At 37.1% G+C, this 18,601-nt stretch overlaps 1 protein-coding gene across 2 annotated transcripts in view; it reads right to left on the bottom strand.

Annotated features, from left to right (window-relative positions):
* Window positions 1-18,601, bottom strand: part of rd3l (RD3 like) — a 26,458-nt gene extending 7,857 nt beyond the window's left edge. Inside the window, exons 1-2 of one of the 2 annotated variants that reach the window (XM_087298141.1) lie at window positions 18,240-18,601; window positions 986-1,080 (exon numbers count right to left, since the gene is read on the bottom strand). In XM_087298141.1, coding sequence (XP_087154267.1) covers window positions 986-1,029 — 44 coding nt within the window. In that variant the 5' untranslated portion in view covers window positions 1,030-1,080; window positions 18,240-18,601. Of the gene's footprint in view, window positions 1-985; window positions 1,177-18,239 lie in introns of those variants that run through there. The other variant, XM_087298140.1, reaches the window with a different exon arrangement.

Raw genomic sequence — 18,601 nt, 5'->3', positions numbered from 1 at the left:
TTAAGTTATCCAATTTACCTATAGCGCATGTCTTTGGACTGTGGGGGAAACTGGAGCACCCAGAGAAAACCCAAGCCAACCCGGGGAGAACATGCAAACTCCACACTGAAATGCCAACTGACCCAGCCAAGACTCAAACTAGCAACCTTCTTGCTCTGAGGTAACAGTGCTAACCAGTGAGCCACCATGTTGCCAATGACCAGGGTTTTTTTTAAAATAAAATAATAATAAAAAAGTAAGGTTATGAATTAATTAATAAGTTAATTATTAATTTGCTTAGAGCATCTAATGACCAGATGATCTATATTTTCACTTATTTTGGAACAAGTAATTACCAAGTCATTTATTTAGAAGACGCCACATGAAGAAATAATAATATATAGTAATTAGTTAAATACTGCTGTGTTTACACCACACTTTAGTTGAATTAATCTATTGTGGTAAGTCTGTAGTTGCTGTAATAATAAAAGGAAAATGTAGTCATATAAACAAATTACCCATACTGTACACAATATACTACAAATATATATTATTTTATATATTACAATACACATTTAATGTAAAACATTCATTAAAAGTTTTGTCAATACTATAATATATATAGTATAATACACTTTACTAAAGCCTATTTTAAAAACACATAATATAAATTACTGGCCAAAAACAGGCTTAGCCGAGCTGACTTGACCAATTGCATTAATGGGAATTACCATGGACATAAATACAGTTATCTGAGAAACACATTGAGCTGTTGAGAGGTTAGGATTACATGAACTGAACGGACAGGTACAAATGAGGACAAAAAGCAGGGCAAAACTGTAACAGCTGAAAATAGAAACTGGAGGAGACAGACAGAGAGGTGATGGATGGGATGGAGCACAGTTTAAAGCAAAGGATTCACCACAGATCATATGGGTTATGAGTTTAGCAACAAAACAGCAAATGGAAACACCAATACAGGACATTTTAACAGGTCATTTTTTACCTTGTGGGTCTAAGAGGTCGAGGTCCATGATGCCTTGACTCCATCAGATACCACCAAATCGCATCAGGTTATGAAGTTAAATGAAAGAAGCCAGACTGTTAGATAATGATAGAATACACCCAAATTAGGAGAAGATGGACAGATTATAGGTTGGAAATGACCTAAATTCTAATAGAAGAGAAACTAAAATAGACAGAATGACAGAAACGCAAAGAAAGAAGACAGAATGTGTGCCAGTGACTGCAATGGGCAAAGTTGAGATGAAGAATGTGACTCTCTCTCTCTCTCTTGCCCACTGTCTCTCTGCTCTGATAACCCAACCCACTGTGACTCGCATGCCCTCAAACACACACACACACACACAAACATGCAAATAAACACATACACATAAACATGCACACACATTGGTTTTGGTGATTTAAGAGGACTCTCTATAGGCATCATATATTTTATACTGTAAAAAATACTTATTATGGGGCCTTACCCTACCCCTAAACAGCAAATGTGACAATTAATGTGAAAAGACATCAAGTATGTTTTTAGCAGTTTTGAATTATGAAGACACAAGACATGTCCTCATAAACCAACTCAACAATGTAATGCCTTGGTCATACACATCATTATACAAATGTGTGTCCTCATAAACCAACAAAACCTGTACACACATACACAAACACTTCAGCTCATAACAGAAATAGCCCTCATATACGAACGCTGACAGATATAGTTTGAAGTATGCATCCTGCTTCCCATCATTCAGTATACTGTCACACATCTTTTATATTCAGCCCTGAATTTCATGCCTCAAAACTTGCCGGGGGTAAATCGGTCTGGGGTTCTTGTTTTCCGCTCTAAAATAGTTAATACAATGTGGCAGTCGGAGTAAAATTATCTGAAAAACTGCACCCTGTGTCAGCATGTAATGTGACCCAGTGCCAAGGGGAATTATGTCAGCATATGAGGAGAATAAAACAAGAGTTCCTGGTTCGCTCAACAATCTGACACACAGATGAGTAAACCTGTATTCTCGTGTGGAAAAATAACAATTCTGTCATATTAAAGAATGGATTTATTAAATAAATGCAAAGATGGATTCATTCTGAGAGACATTTGCCAGGTTTATTATAATTTACTTAAACTAAACTTATTTTTAAAGGGTCATACATTCATTCATTCATTTTCTTTTTGGCTTAGTCCCTTTATTAATCCGGGGTCGCCACAGCGAAATGAACCGTCAACTTATTCAGCACATTTTTAATGCATCAGATGCCCTTCCAGCTGCAACCCATCTTTGGGAAACATCCATACATACTCATACACTACAGACAATTTACCCAATTCACCTGTAGCACATGTCTTTGGACTGTGGGTGAAACCGGAGCACCCAAAGGAAACCCACACGAACGCAGGAAGAACATGCAAACTCCACACAAAAACGCCAACTGACACAGCCGAGGCTCAAACCAGCAACCTTCTTGCAGTGAGGCGACAGCACTACCTACTGTGCCACTGCATCACCCTTTTAAAAGGTCACAAAACACCAAAACATGCTTTTTACATTTTTGACGGTCATATTGTCCCACGTTGCTAAAAACTAAAGTGCCATTTGAAATTTTCATCAAAAATAAACGCTTTTCTCAGCCTCCTTTGTTTATGTAGAGATTTTTCACTTTAAAGACCAGGAAAATGACTTTTTCTTTTCCAAAAAACTGATATTACTGAACATACACACAGGGGCCTGATAAAAATGCTCATTTTAGAGGAAAATTTCAGATGGCATTTAGAGGTTTTTGCATCTGAAAATTGGCTCTTTTTGCGTTGTTTAGATTAAATTCGTTCTTTAAAAAATTTTTTTGAAGCTATGACACGGCAATGAGATCATTGTGTAAATTCAGACGTGGACATTGGCTGTCTGTACCAGCCAGTACAAAGTGACGTCATTGAGTTTTCACCAGATCTGTTAATTAATTCAAGAGAAAGACTTCGAACTAGGTTCGAACTAGGCCTGGGCGGTAATACGGTAATATGGTATACCACGGGATCTAAAAATACCAATGGTACCAGTTTCAATACCGTTATACCGTCAGAAAAAACAATGCACTTATATAGAAGAAAAGTATTAAACCTTAAATAGTATTTATTTACTGCTTAAAAATGTGTATGATTGATTGTCATCATGGGACAGGTATGAATAGGTGAGGAAAGATGCCAAGTCGCGCACCAAGTGACCTGGTCTTGAAAAAGTACACAACCTCTGCAGTTTGGCAGTATTTTGGGTTTCGACTGAACCAGAAGGGAAATGTGGTGAATACGAACAAGACAATTTGCAAATTGTGCAACAAACAGGTGACCGTGAACCTAAAGTCGCATATACGGTATTCAGTTTCTGAATGGTTTAGGCGCAAGCCAACAGTTGGGTAACGCTGTCTGTGTAACGACCGGGGAGGGAGTGACAGATATAACTGAGGTAAGATCCAACATGCAGGTTTATTCAGCGTCAGGCAAGCAGTGGTCATACAGGTGCAAACGGGTATATTAAGGCAGTCCAGAATCATACACGGTAAACAGGCAAAAGGTCGAAAGGCAGGCGGCTAAACAGGATAGCAAGGATACAGGGCTAGGTTCAAACACGGAGAAACAAGACAGGGAGAAACGCGTTGTAATGTCACTATATGCAAACAAGACTCGGCAAACAGGATGGGTGAATGAGTGGCTTATGTAGTGTCTCTAATCAGTCTCTGAAAGTCCTCAGGTGTGCGAACGTAATAAAGCAGATGAGTGAGCATGGGTGTCTAGGAGAAGTGCATGTATGAATATGTAGTCCAGGGAAGGCGGAAGTGTAGTCCAAGTTATAGTGGAAACCAGCGATCTACGGAGAGCGATCGCTGGTTATCGTAACAGTCTGAGCCTTACATCATAATTTTTTATTATGCATGGTAATACCGTATACTGAGGTAAAATAGGAAGGAGGTTTGATGGTATCAAGCCTAGTTCGAACCATTCAGCGCATTCTATTGTGAACGAGATGCAACTTAATTAATAAACATATTATAGCTGTTACAGTGTTCAGAGAGACGCCACTTTGTGTTGCCAACCATAATTCAAACAAGTATGAGTAGAATTGTTCAGAGACATAATCATGGAATAAATAAACATAATCTGAAATAGAATTAACACATTTTTCAGTTAGTTACCAAGGAAATGCATTTTTTTCAGTTTAATTTGAAGCACTAAAACAATCAAAACAATCATTTAAAACATCTGCAGTAATTTATTGATTAACAAATTAATCTAAACTAACTTTTCTTAAATAAATCTATAACAAAACAAAGATCAAAATGATTAAAACTTCATCTAATAAATTTGCACCATTTAATAGCAATTAACACAACTACAATAAAACAAATATTGCATCTCAGCGATAGTAAAATAAGTTTTTGATCCTATAGATCAGTGGTCACCAAACCTGCCCCTGGAGGGCCGGTGTCCTGTAGATATTAGCTCTAGCCCTAATCAAACACACCTGAACAAGCTAATCAAGCTCTTACTTGGTATACTTGAAACATTGAAAATTCATAAAATGCAAGTCAATTCTTACCATCACTTTGAGTTAAAAAAAATAATTCTAATAAGTAAATAAAAACACACATACTGGCTAAACAAAATTAATACCCGAGTGTCTGGAAGGTACCCTAGGATGAGTGTTGGAAAGATTACTGAAAAATCACACTGAAGTAAAAGTACCATTACCTTCCCAAAAATGTGGTCTGAGTAAAAGTATCTGTTGTAAATATTACTCAAAGTATTAGTAAAAAGTAGCCCTTTTAAAAGTACTCTTAAGTATTAGGCTGTAAAAGGTTGATGTGTGTACTGTACATGCAATTTGTGCATGTGTGTGTGTGAAAATGTAACATTCTGTAGTGCATATAATAACTATTCAGGGCCATTTGGTGATTTCACTTCCAGTAAACATCCGTCATCTTATTATTAGTGACATGAAGTCTAAACAGTCTCTGGGTCATTGCGTAAAACAATTTTGTGTCTTGGGGTTGTTCTGTATAATGCGATTTTCTATGGACAATTTCATTGTATGGGAATCACAGAACAGATTATTCTACTTTAGCCAAACACCTTAGACAAGACAAATAATAGAATAGTATCTTCAGGTTAAAGGAAAATAGTGTAGAAGTACTGATGCAGCAGTAAAAATGTACTCAAGGGAAAGTGAAAGTACACATTTTCAAGAATACTTAAGTAAAATAAAGTAAATTTATAAGAAAAATCTACTCAATTACAGTAATTGAGTGTTTGTAATTTGTTGCTTTACACCACTGCTGAAGATTAACGAAGTTTATCATCTGGAACCAGGGTTATCAATGTTGTTAAGAAAAGTTTTCTTTTTTTTTGACTATCAAAATGCTGGCAGCCAAATACAAATCACCAAGAACAACGGTTTCAACAAAAATTCTACTGATGAAAAAAGTCACCTACATCTTGGTTTTTCATGATCATGTGTGCTTTCGGTAATTAGTCCAGATCCATATTTACAAAAACAACAACAAATCAAGCATATTAATCAATCTGCTCAGCATTCACTTGATATGAGAAAGCTATGTACATATTTATGTGGATGAAAAGCATGTGTGCATATAAGCGTTGATCACAGACTGCAGTTGGTGTCCATATGGAGGCCTCTGGGAAGGCTGCGGGCTGACTGGTCTTCAGAGACTCATAATCACAGTCCGGCACCTGGTTGTGGTTCTAGGTCAGGCCAAACTAAAGCACCAGACTGCTGGCCATGCCACATGCCCTCAGCACATGCCAAAATCTACATTACAAGAGTAAGACAACAGTATTGATTGAAATGTATTATCTCAGAAACATAAGCAACATTGCTGGCAGCATATAAAAACCCACTGCCTTTTACACTCATTTAAATCAGAGTGCTAAGAGAATAAGTGTGGGAAATTATTAATATTAATATCTGCACTTTTATAGTCAAATAAGATGTATTCTTTAATTGTATGTGTTGTTTTGGCAGGTTAAAAACAGAATAGGAAGAAACAGAAGGCCAGCTTCTAGAGAACATATCATGTGGTCAGTGTTATTTTTCCATTCCCACTCCCCAAAAGTGAGAAATGTGTGTATGCGTATACTGTACATATGTGTGAGTTGCAATTCAATTTGCTCTCCCTCAGAGCCTGAGCATGAAAACGTAGACCGAGTCAGCAAAACACTTCATATCAGATCATTGTCGACTTATTCCTCTATTGCAGACTCAGACCTTAAGACGTGGCATCACCTGATGTCCAATTATTTCTGTCTACCATGTCGCTTCGCATTATTTCCAGAGAGCTGTAGGTCTCGCAGTCGTTCCGGAGTTCCTCTATCCATCAACAAAACACTCGGGCTAAGTTTTGGAAGTTCAAACACAAGCCTAAATCTGGACATCGATTCAGCAGTTTTTAAACAATTCCCAGCTTTAAAAGAGACTTTTCAAATAATCGGGTCCCCAGAGCATGCTATCAACCCTGAAAACATCATTAAAGACAACCCCAAAACATTGTTTTGGTAAGCTTTTCTCAGCAAACATGTGGAAAAAATGTGCTTGCCAGATTTTGCTCCTCGAGTGATGAGGATTTATTATTATATTTTACTGCTTTTTAATTTCCACAGCAGAATTTACAATCTGTTTAGAAAACTTGAGATTTAAAATGTCTGTGTGAGTCTCCATAAACTCCTGAAATATTCTGGGGTGCGTCTCGGGACTGAACTATCATTTGGGCAAAGAACGATGTAGTGACAAGTGACAAGTGTTTCTCAAAACCCCTAGTTTCTCTGTCGAAGATCCATCGCTTGAACCACGTTAGTTATAGCATAAATTTTTATTATTATTATTGTTATTATTATTATTATTAATTAGGATATTGTTTATTTATTGATTTTTTTTTTGAAAAGTCTTCTTTTACAATTAGACACATGCAAACCACAGCAGAAAGTTGTAAACAACAGGCCCATGTCATATACAGTAAAGAATCTACTATAAATTAAAAGCATTTATGTATGCTACGTTTTTTGTTTTCACAAGCTTTGGAAACAACATAAATTCCTTTTAAATTATAGGTCACCTATAGCTTTCGCCATGAGGCTGTGTTCAAAATGATATCAATGTTTTCAAAGTGCACTGCGAAGGGAGCACAATTGTAACCATGAAGATCTTTAAAACTGAATTGTAAAAATAGTTAGAAAGCAAAATACACCTAATAGAGATGAAAAAAAAAATCATTCCAAGTTTAAATGCTAGAATGTCCTAAACAGATATAGCATATGGGGGATAAGTTTGAATAGAACACAGCCAGGAACTATGTTTCTAACTACAGCTCCAGCGGTGTAGTTTCGAGTACTCAAGTTTGCGATGCAGTTTTCGAATGTTCATTGGAGCGATGGATCTGGGAAACGGTAAATCAACGAACTATGTTTGTAACAAGGTACTTGTGACTTGAGCTATTATGAACTTTGTACTTTGTTTTTTTTTTATAAGAAAATGTGCGTACTTTGGCGAAGTTTAATGATGCCATTACTCAGTGTAGAATTTTATGCAGAAATCGTGCTTATTGATGAGCATTTAAAACTTATTATCATGCTAGTATGAAGCAGATTATGGGAAAAACCGTCGAACTGAAATGAGACTGTTGAAGCAATTGCAGATAAGTGACAAGCGTGATGTAAAATGAAAGCAGCGGAACTTTTATTAGGCCACAGTCCACCACTTCTGGTTCTCCTGCTCACGATAATATAGGAATGAAGCAGCGCTATTTTATCATAAAATACATTTAAGGGTCTGTTAAGGTAATGCTGCTCTGTGCAGTTTAATAAAATGCTGAAGCAACACAATTCTTGAGTTTTTTGGGGTACAACCAGACTTAACCAATAAGTGAGGTAAGCAGCCGCCCCTGGGGAATTAGGGGCCCCCGACCAATGCCAAGAAGCCTGTTTTAATCATATACCTCTTTAATACATTTTCTATCATATGTTATAAAATCTGTCTACAACTGTTAAGATCATAACGTTAATACTTCTTTTCAAAACCAGGTGCCCCCATGAATAATGGAACGTTACTGCACATGCATGAGGTTTGAGTGTTTCGATCAAAGACACTGCCAGCCAGTGTTGCCAACTTAACAACTTTTCAGGCCCCACTAGCACCAAACTTTCAAAAAAGAGACTCCCATGTGTCCGTGCTGTACCGTTCGTTACTCTTCGCAACGAGCTGCGGATGATGCCGTCGTTCTCCCCCGCCTCAGCACTCAAAGGCAGCACAGACCACATAGCCGTCTCTCACACCTGCAGCATTGAGAGCAGATCATTCTTTTGCATAACGACAGCAAATGTTTTAGCACCGCAAGCATAAGGTATTTCTCTGATTCAGTCAAACTTATCTGCTTCTCCTCTGTTTGAAATGTAATAACTGAAATGGACCGTTTTTTCTTTTCTTGCTGTTGTTCACAATCACAGAGATTTTAGTGACACCAGTTTGTCGGCGATCAGAATAGAGGCAGGTAGAGTGTGCAAGAGTGACAATTTTGAGAACATTTGGGGAAAAAAAGTAAAAATATGACAGTGAGTATTTTTTTGTGTGAATTTATTGCTTTTAATTTTTCATTATGAAGATAAAGGTTCCCTTTATTAATATACTTTAAACATTAATTATTATTCATATACTTTAAATATTATATTACCTTATACTTATATTATATATATAATATAATATAATAATAATAATGCATTTTTAAAAAGGTGCCTTTTATGACACTCAAGGTCACCATACAGGACAGCTAGAACAATCAATTTAAATAAAAACACAATAAAAACAATAGAATACAATACAAACTTTAAAAATGCAATCGGGTCAAAGAGGATAGGCTGTTCTAAACAGATGTGTTTTGAGTTTGGACTTTTGAAATTATATATACATATATACTTTTTAACAAGCAGTTTATTTATTTTTTATTTATTATTCTGACTTTGGTTTGAACATGTAAGACTTTAAGCTACTGTTCATTTCTGACATGTTGGCTGTCTGAGGTTTGCTTGTTTTGTTGTTTCTGGAGCAGCAGAATAGCCTGTAAAGGCTCCGCCCTCTTCTGCGAAACAGCAGCTCATTTACATTTAAAGGGAAATGCACTGAAAACTACGCACAGATTTAACAAGCTAGAACAAACGATTTGTGGGGTTGATTTTGAGCTAAATCTTCACAGACATACTCTGAGAACACCAGAGATTTGTAAAAGGGCATAATATGTCCTTTTCTTAAGCTTTGGCTTTCCCTCTTGTACAAAAGGGGAGATAAATTCACTGTAAATGGTACAGGACCTTTCACTGCCCTCACTAACAACCCTGTGTGCCCAGAGGAGATTTTGGCCACCGCTGCAGTCAATCTGAAGTCGTCAGACGGGCTGAATGTAGCTGCCCTGTCACACATCTCCTCACAGAAAGAGGCTAATCGTGAGTGTCAGTCTGTGTTCTGAGGAGGGTGATGTCTTTGCCACTGGCAGGGCGCCTGTGCAGAGACAATGATGATTTGGGACATGGCTGGTGTGCGACATCGATACACCAGAGGGCAGTGTGCATGCTTACATAAATATGGCTTCGTTTTATGAAATCATTATTAAAAACACAACGTAACATGCATCATTTAACAAAAAAATTTACAAATCTTTAAGTGGCATGGTGGCTCTGTGTTTAGCACTGTTGCCTCACAACAACCAGTTCGAGTCCTGGCTGGGCTAGTTGGCATTTCTGGGTGAAATTTGTATGTTCTGCGTGGGCTTTCTCCACATGCTCCAATTTCCAGTCCAAACACATGCACTATAGGTGAATTCGATAAACTAAATTGGCTGTAGTTTTTGAGTGTTTGCAAGAATGAGCGAGTGTATGAGGGCATCCTCTGCCTAAAACATATGACGGAATAGTTGGCGGTTCATTCCGCTGTGGCGACCCCTGATAAGAGACTCAACCAAAGGAAAATTTATAGATTAGTTTAGAAGATTCCCTTCAAACAAATTGCCAATGTTTGCTATTTCTTCTCAAGGATGTTGTGAATGCACTCAGGGCTTGTGAACATTCCTGTGCTTGTCCTTAATGGGCACTCTTATGGCTAGCATAAGGGCCCCATGTGGGCTACCAGCACATTGAGGGTTTGCTCACTGGCAAAACATTGGCCACTTGGGGCTGACCCCACATGGGTAGCCCACACCTAGCCCCCAGGAAGCCTTCAGTAATAGGCCCACACAGTTATTGTAAACCGCAAGTGTTTATCTTTATTATCAATGACTCTGTCTTTTTATGTCTGTTATCTGTTTTTATCATTGACAATATATATATATATATACATATATATATATATATATATATATATATATATATATATATATATATATATATATATATATATATGAAGGTGCAAAGCTGATGAAAATTGAAGTTTCAACCCTTTGACTATTGATTCGATGCTAGTAATGGTCTGTTATCTGGGGTTCAGCTTCAACAACAGGTAACAAATTTTACACAGGCTAAAAATAAGCTGCATTTCTTTTACCCTTAAATTGAAAAATTTTCAGCAGGGTATAAGAAGTTATCTGATAGGTATTTTGAGCTGAGAGTTTACAGACACATACCGGAGACACCAAAGACATTTCCTACATCCTGTAAAAGTGATAAATAGAAGTTTAAGTGGGGAAAAAGAATACTGTACAAGCTTTCTGCAGACAATAAAATGTAATTTTGTGAGAAAACTTAGATTTGTTACATAGTTTGTACGCCATTAGTTTTATTAGTTTGTTAGTTTTGTTAACGGTCCATTAGTTGCAGTGGAGGTTATAGTCATTTTATTTTTTATCTGTTTTTCTAGATGTTATTGATGTTTTACCACACCTCAGAAATTTCCTTTCTTAGAGCAATATATTCCACAATGAATACGCCATTAATTTCTTTTATAATTTCTTATGCAAAACATGTAAAAAATACAAATACAAAAGTCTTAACACTTACTTAAAGGACTAAATGCACAGTTTCCTTTTCATCTTTTTTAAGAAAACCAATCTATGGAAAACACACATAGTTAATGTAATTTCTAAGTAAGGTTATCAAAATAAAATGAAAATCTTTTTTGTGCTAAACAACATGGCTGATTTTTTTTTATTTCTTGAGCTCTTCTGACTTATCCAAGGTGCACAATCTGCTCTTTTGGCTGTTGCCGATTGCAGAGCCAAAGGGAGTGTATTTGTGTGAGAGAGTGAATCCATTAGACCTGTCCTTCTGTCTGACTGACAGCAGCTTGTCCTCCGGTGAACAGAGGTAAGAGTGTGCATTAGGGGTTTTATCTGACATCTCCTCCCCTGGCTTTTTTTATCATTGTAATCCATTATGTCCAACATTTCTCAAAGATCTGCCTCTGTGTTTGCAGTTCCATCTAAATGTTTTAGAATTATCTCTTATTGTGGCCATTCTGTTGCGTTTCCTGATGAAAAGTAGCTCTGAATTTAACAGAAAGTAACCATCTAAATCTAGTGTGTGTTCTCCTCTCATACTGGGACATCATTTTTGAGGTGTTTGGCATTTACAGATATTGACAAACTGACTGGCATGTCTGGCCTTTGGTAGTTTGTGTTTAGGAGGTCACAGTTGGTCTTTACTCAGGTATACAGTGAGTTCCTGTCATACAGAGAGAGAGAAAGAAAAGCTGTTACTGAGAAATAATAAAATTTCTATCTATCTATCTATCTATCTATCTATCTATCTATCTATCTATCTATCTATCTATCTATCTATCTATCTATCTATCTATCTATCTATCTATCTATCTATCTATCTATCTATCTATCTATCTATCTATCTATCTATCTATCTATCTATCTATCTATCTGTCTGTCTGTCTATCTGTTTGTCTATCAGTCTGTCTGTCTGTCTGTCTATCTATCTGTTTGTCTGTCTATCTATCTGTCTATCTATCTATCTGTTTGTCTGTCTGTCTATCTATCTATCTGTCTGTCTGTCTGTCTGTCTGTCTGTCTGTCTGTCTATCTATCTATCTATCTATCTATCTATCTGTCTGTCTGTCTGTCTGTCTGTCTATCTATCTATCTGTCTGTCTGTCAGTCTGTCTGTCTGTCTATCAGTCTGTCTATCTGTGTCTAAGTCAACCTCTCACCCAACACACACAGACCTCTGTCCAATGGCAGGACATTGCATGACCGACAAATTCAACTGTGATTTAACAGTAACTACATTTTTATGCATTTATTATTTATAAATATTAGTTTGGTATTTAAAATATGTATATATCACAGGGTTGACCAAACCTGGACGTCCCCTGGAACTTTAAAGTATGCCTACCTTGATTGGCTTGTTCAGGTCAGATGTTTGATTAGGGTTGTAGCAAAACTCTACAAACTTGTTGACTCCTGATCGTATTCGCTCACTCGTCTTATTTCTTGCTTATTGCCAGAGTGGATATGCCTGTATACACCCGTTTGCACCTGTATGACCACTGCTTTCCTGACGCTGAATAAATCTGCATATTGGATCTTACCTTCTGTTGTTGGTGTCACTCCCTGGCGTTACATGATGCATGTCCAATAGCATGTGCACAAATGAATAATTGTTTTGAGAAATGCACCAAAGCCACTGAGAAAAACTGTAACTCCATTTCTCAGTAGCGTGGGGGTAGCGTCGCTACTTTCTAAATCAAATAGCTTTTCAGTAGCGAAGCTATTTTATTAGTCTAGTAGCGCAGGAGCATCCACACAAGCTACATTTACCGATCACAGATCAATAAGTGACGGCACAGACATTCACAGAGCTGCATGGCCGGTGTCTAGCTGATGAAAGTAAATCTACAGCTGCATCCGAAGCTGCACACTTCCATACTAAACAGTATGCCAAAATAAGTATGCGAGCTGAGTAGTATGTCCGAATTCATAAAATTCGAAAAACAGTATGCGAGAAGTACCCGGATGACTTACTTCTTCGGGCGAGATTCTGGAGTGCGCATCCCATGCATGCTTCGCTATCCCATGATGCCCTGCAAACGAATTCATGAATAGGAGTAAAGCGACAAATGATGCAGGTAGGTCACATGAATATGTCAAAATGGCGGATGTAGTACGTTCTAGGGATGTAACGGTATTGTAAATACCGTCATACCGCAATATTAATTTTTTTCGATATTACCGTAGTCGCATGACTCGGTAAAACTATAGGTCTTCTGAGAAAATTTGCTCAGGCGAATGAAGCGAACGGGAGGTACCGGAAACTACAATTCCCATCAGCCCAGGCTTGGCCATAATCCCTTGCGGTCTGTTGTCACTACAGATCCAGTAATGCGGAAATGGAGTGTGCTGCTAGAAGCGGGGATCAACAAGAGCTGGAAAACCCTAAAGCGGGTGTTGTCGCCGCGCGCGTACTGAATAGTGGTGTTGTTGCGCGAGTTCTTATCAGCTGTGTTGTCGCGCGCGTACTGTAAAGCGGGTACGGAGGGTATGTCGCGTCGCGGGGGCACTTTTGATCATTTTGGAAGGGAACTTTCTATCCAATACTAAAAAGGGCATGTGCACTGCACAGGTTGAGCCCTGTGTGTGCACGTGCCTGCAAGTTGGGGAATACGTCCCCCAATACGATAATAATCAGTCATGGGGACTGCAGAAACACAGCACACTGTTCAGATTGATGCAGACATGAGACCTCTATCTCACTCATGGTTTGTCCTCTCAAGTGGGGAAAAGATAATGCACAACGTTACCCACTGCTGTCAACCTGGGCCAAGTCATATCTCTCTTGTCCCAGAAACCTCAGTCCCAAATGAGAGGGTTTTTTTCTGTTGCAGGGGACATTGTAAATGCCCAGAGATACCAGCTTTTACCAGATTATATTTATATGATAAATTTCCTTTAAAGCCATCTCTAAGTGAGTGAGTGATTAAATGTTGAATGTGATGAGTTTTCAACAATACTAAATTGAAACTTTTTTTTTTTACATGGTTTAATATTTTTTTGTTATTAAAATTGAAGTTCCTGTTTCAAAGCTTACAGATAGATGGCTAATTTGTATTTCATTGACACTTTTGGCACTTTTTTGGAGTATTTTCATAAGTTTTGTTTTTTCCTGTAAATGATTCAATAAATACCGTACCGTGACATTCATACCGAGGTATTACCGTACCGTGAAATTCTGATACCATTACATCCCTAGTACGTTCGAATTCCATTCATACTTTTCACATTCATACTGTATAGAATGTACTTTTCTAATGGCCGAGTAGTACGTTTAAATTTAAATGCAGTACCTACTGAGTAGTAGGCGGTTTCGGACGCAGCCCATATGACGGCGAGAATGACGATTTCTTCTTCTTCCTGTTTTACGGTGTTTGACAACATTTTGGTGTATATATATATATATATATATATATATATATATATATATATATATATATATATATATATATATATGTATTCATTTTATTTTTCAGATTAGTCCTTTTATTAATCCAGCTACAGCGGAATGAACCGCTAACTTATCCAGCATATGTTTTACGCAACTGATGTCCTTCCAGTTGCAACCTATCTCTGGGAAACATAAATTGACATTCATACACTACAGACAATTTAGCCTACGCAATTCACCTGTAGCACATGCCTTTGGACTTTGGGGGAAACCGGAGCACCCGGAGGAAACCCACGCGAAGGGAGGAAGAACATGCAAACTTCACAAAAAATGCCAACTGACCCAGCCAAGGCTCAAAGCAGCGACCTTCTTGCTGTGAGGCGACAGCACTACCTACTGTGCCTATATATATATACACAATATATATATATACAATTTATTATTTTTTTACAATGAAAGAAATCAGTTATTATCACCACAAAACATCACAAAATTAAATATATGCATTGCGAACACTTAACTGATGATTTTTGCTATTTTCTCTTTCAAATGATGTTACTGGAGAAGGATGCTGTCGTGTCGTTTCATTCACAGGCTATTACTGATTTCTTATTCAGATAAACCAGGTATTATTATATTAAAAGTATAGCTAAACAAATAAAAGCAAGTAGTATTTGTGATTTTTATAAACATTAGCTGCAGTTTTACTACAGATACTATATAAACTAATTACAATTAATTACAACAGTCAGTAATCAAGAAATAAATGTACATATGAAGAGTTCAGATGCAAAAACCTCTAAAAGCCATTTAAATTTTTTTTCTCAAATTTGCATTTTTCTCCAACTCTTGTGTGTTGGCTCAGTAATTTCACATCTATATTGACGAATTTTCTTTGCCCTTCAAGTGAAATAACTGAACATAAACATAGGAGGTTGAGAAAATATGTTCATTTTAGAAGAACATTTCAGAAGGCATTTAGAGGTTTTTGCATTTGAACTCTTCATCATGTGGTGGCTCAGTGATTAGCACTGTCACCTCACAGCAAGAAGGTCGGTATATGTATACAGACATAGACATGTTTGCATTTACTTATTGATTATATACAGTATATATCGCCTGTTTAATACTTTTTTTCTCTGTCATGGTTGCAAAAAAAAGTTAATATTAAATTCATATATCTGTCAGCAGAGGGCTCTCTGTGCTCATAGGAGCAGTTTCACTATATACAAGACTATTTACAAGATATTTAAGACCTTCAGTATATTTTTACTTCAGTGTGTCTTGGAATATTGAGTATAATACTGAAAGAGTCAAATACCTCTGTACCATGCAGTCAGTTAGGTAACTAGTCCATTTGGGGAAGGCAGCGCTTATGTTATGGCTCCTGACATTTCTGACCATGTTTCTACATCAAAGAATGTTGTATTAAAGTTGGACAAGACAGATTTCCAGCAGCAGCACATGGTAAACCCTTGCTTTACTGTTTATTGAAACGCTAAAATGTGTATTTTAACCAGAAATGCAGCATTAAAGCACTACTTTTCCCCCTCACATATGGGATTCACACAAGATATCACAACATCTTTAATCACCTCAAATGAAAATAACTATAGTAATTTTGTAAATGCTGTAGTATTTGTGAATCATAAAGCACTTGGATTACTAAATTGTGGTAATTACACAGTAATTGTGCATCCAAGCTCTCTTCTTGCTTTCTTGCGTTTTAGCTCCACCCCCTGAGGATGACGCGAGAGAATTCAAGTAAAAGATGCGAGGGCGGTCGGAATTGAATCAAGTGAAATTATATATATATATATATATATATATATATATATATATATATATATATATATATATATATATATATATATATATATATATATATATCTGATGTATGAATACATGTTCACACACCACACCCACTGTCAGCAAATACACTGCGTAGCGTAAACACCGTCCAGTTTCGATGTTCACCAGCAGAGGGCGAGACGAGCACGCGCAATACAACAGAGGCGCGCCGGATCAATACAAAAGCTTCCAGGGTTCTTTTGATGCCTCGTCTGTTATTGCTCTCGTCTCGTGTTACACAGAATGAACATGTAAAACGGGAAAATAATGGCATAATTTCAAGAACAGAGTAGTAATTTGAAGATGAAATATTTTGTTGTCCTTTAAATATAGCTACAGATACACGCAGATGTCCATGACATTTTGATAAACGTCGCAGTATTTATTAAGAGAATCCACATATTATGTTTTTTTTAAATAATTTTGAAATAATAATTGTTTGAAACAGTGGTTTACCGTTTAATATTGGTTATTGGTGTATTATAAAGAATTACAACATAATAACAAAAAGGCTAAGCTAGGCTAACACCGTGTATTTGCAGCTTTTGTCAAAAATATTTATAATAAAAGCTTCAAGAAATGATCAAAACGAAAGTATTGCCCTCTTTTGTTTCCTTTGTAACCAAATCGATTATGAAGCGTAAACCATGCTTTTTAAATTACAGAGGATTTCTGTGAGGGTTGTGTGCAGACAGAAAACTATTTGTACATTATGCTTAAGAATCTTTGTCTGTGAAGAGTCCCTTTAAACCACAATACAAGTGTGCATGTTGCAAGTCAGGCCTGTAAGCAGAAACAGATCCCGCTGTTGTCTTAGTCTCTCCCACATACTCCTAGGCCGAAAATGTAACTTTTGGACAATAGGCAGGTACAGTGGGCGCACCCAACAGAGCCCACTGACAGATGGGCAGCATAATTTTTGGAAATCATTTCCAAACAGCATTCATTATTTATAAATGTAACAACAAATTTGACTGATGGCACGGTCACCACAGTGGAATGAACCGCCAACTTATCCAGCATATGTTCTACGCAGCGGATACCCTTCCAGCTGCAACCCATCACTGGGAAAAATCCATACACTCATTCACACACATACTACAGACAAATTAGTTTACCAAATTCACTTACAGTATACCGCATGCTTTTGGACTTGTGGGGGAAACCGCAATTGTTTATTGGTGAATCTAATGACAATATTTAATCTCAATAATTTGTTATTTGACACAGCAAACGGAAATTATTGAGGGCAATCTTAAAAAAGTTTTATAAATTGAAACAACGGTTTCTGAATCAAAATGGTGTTGAAATATAGCCACAATCATTAACACATTTCAGTTTTTATTAGAGTTCACTTTAGTAGTAATAAAGTGAACAGTATTTAGGATTTCACCTGCCAGGTATTTTCTAATGTTATCTGCATGTTTGCTTAAGAGGACATGAGATAAATTAGCAATATCACACGAGTAGCAGTGCGATGGGGCTGTATATTGGCACTGGTGGGAGGTGTGCGGCCTCAAGCCTTAGCGTCGCACCAGTGACAATATACAGCCACATTACACTGCTACAAGTGTGATATTGCATTCATACAACAGTTCAACGGCATAACCGTCTGCGTATAAAAAAGAAAATCAAACACGGAGAGGCTCAAAACCATTTTGTAAGAGGAACTACTTTCTTCTGCCATTCATTTACATTTGCAGCTGTTGTCAGAACAGCAGAAGCCATTACTGACTCACCAACATCATTTTAGAGCTAGTATTTGAATGATTCTCTAGTGTAATGACTAAAGTGATGATAAATCAAGGGATTTTGCTCACAATTAAAGATTATAAGGCTGAACTGCATAAAATGCCATCAATCTACAGCGATTTGCCATTGCATTCAGGAGATCACAATATTACTGTGGTATAAATACAGCACTACAAACATACAAAAGAGATCAACTTAAAAAGTCACTTACCTGTTTAATAAAGATTTGATCAGCTGTAAATTGAACTTATGCTGTTTTTCTCTAAGGGCTTATTATTCGGTCATTGTCGCCATCTTGTGGATGAACATCGTCAACTGTCTTTGCTCAAAGATGTTAATGGCCGCCGACAAGTTGTCTTTCAGAAATTTGAAGTATTTAAAATAGGCACTATCCTTATAAATAAACTGCATAGGTCCAATCAAAACAACTACATTCTTGACAAAAAAAGCCTCGAACTTACATTATGTTGCCCAAAAGCAGCAATACAGTGTTCTCTGCACTGTTGCTGTTTGTGGGCGGAGTAATACACAAGGGTGAAGAGGCTGGATGAGTGCTGTTACTGGCAGAAAATC

This window comes from Danio rerio, chromosome 20 (assembly GCF_052040795.2).
Source record: "Danio rerio strain M-AB ecotype USA chromosome 20, GRCz13ab, whole genome shotgun sequence".
Classification (NCBI taxonomy): domain Eukaryota; kingdom Metazoa; phylum Chordata; class Actinopteri; order Cypriniformes; family Danionidae; genus Danio; species Danio rerio.
This window is presented reverse-complemented; position numbering and strand designations above follow the sequence as displayed.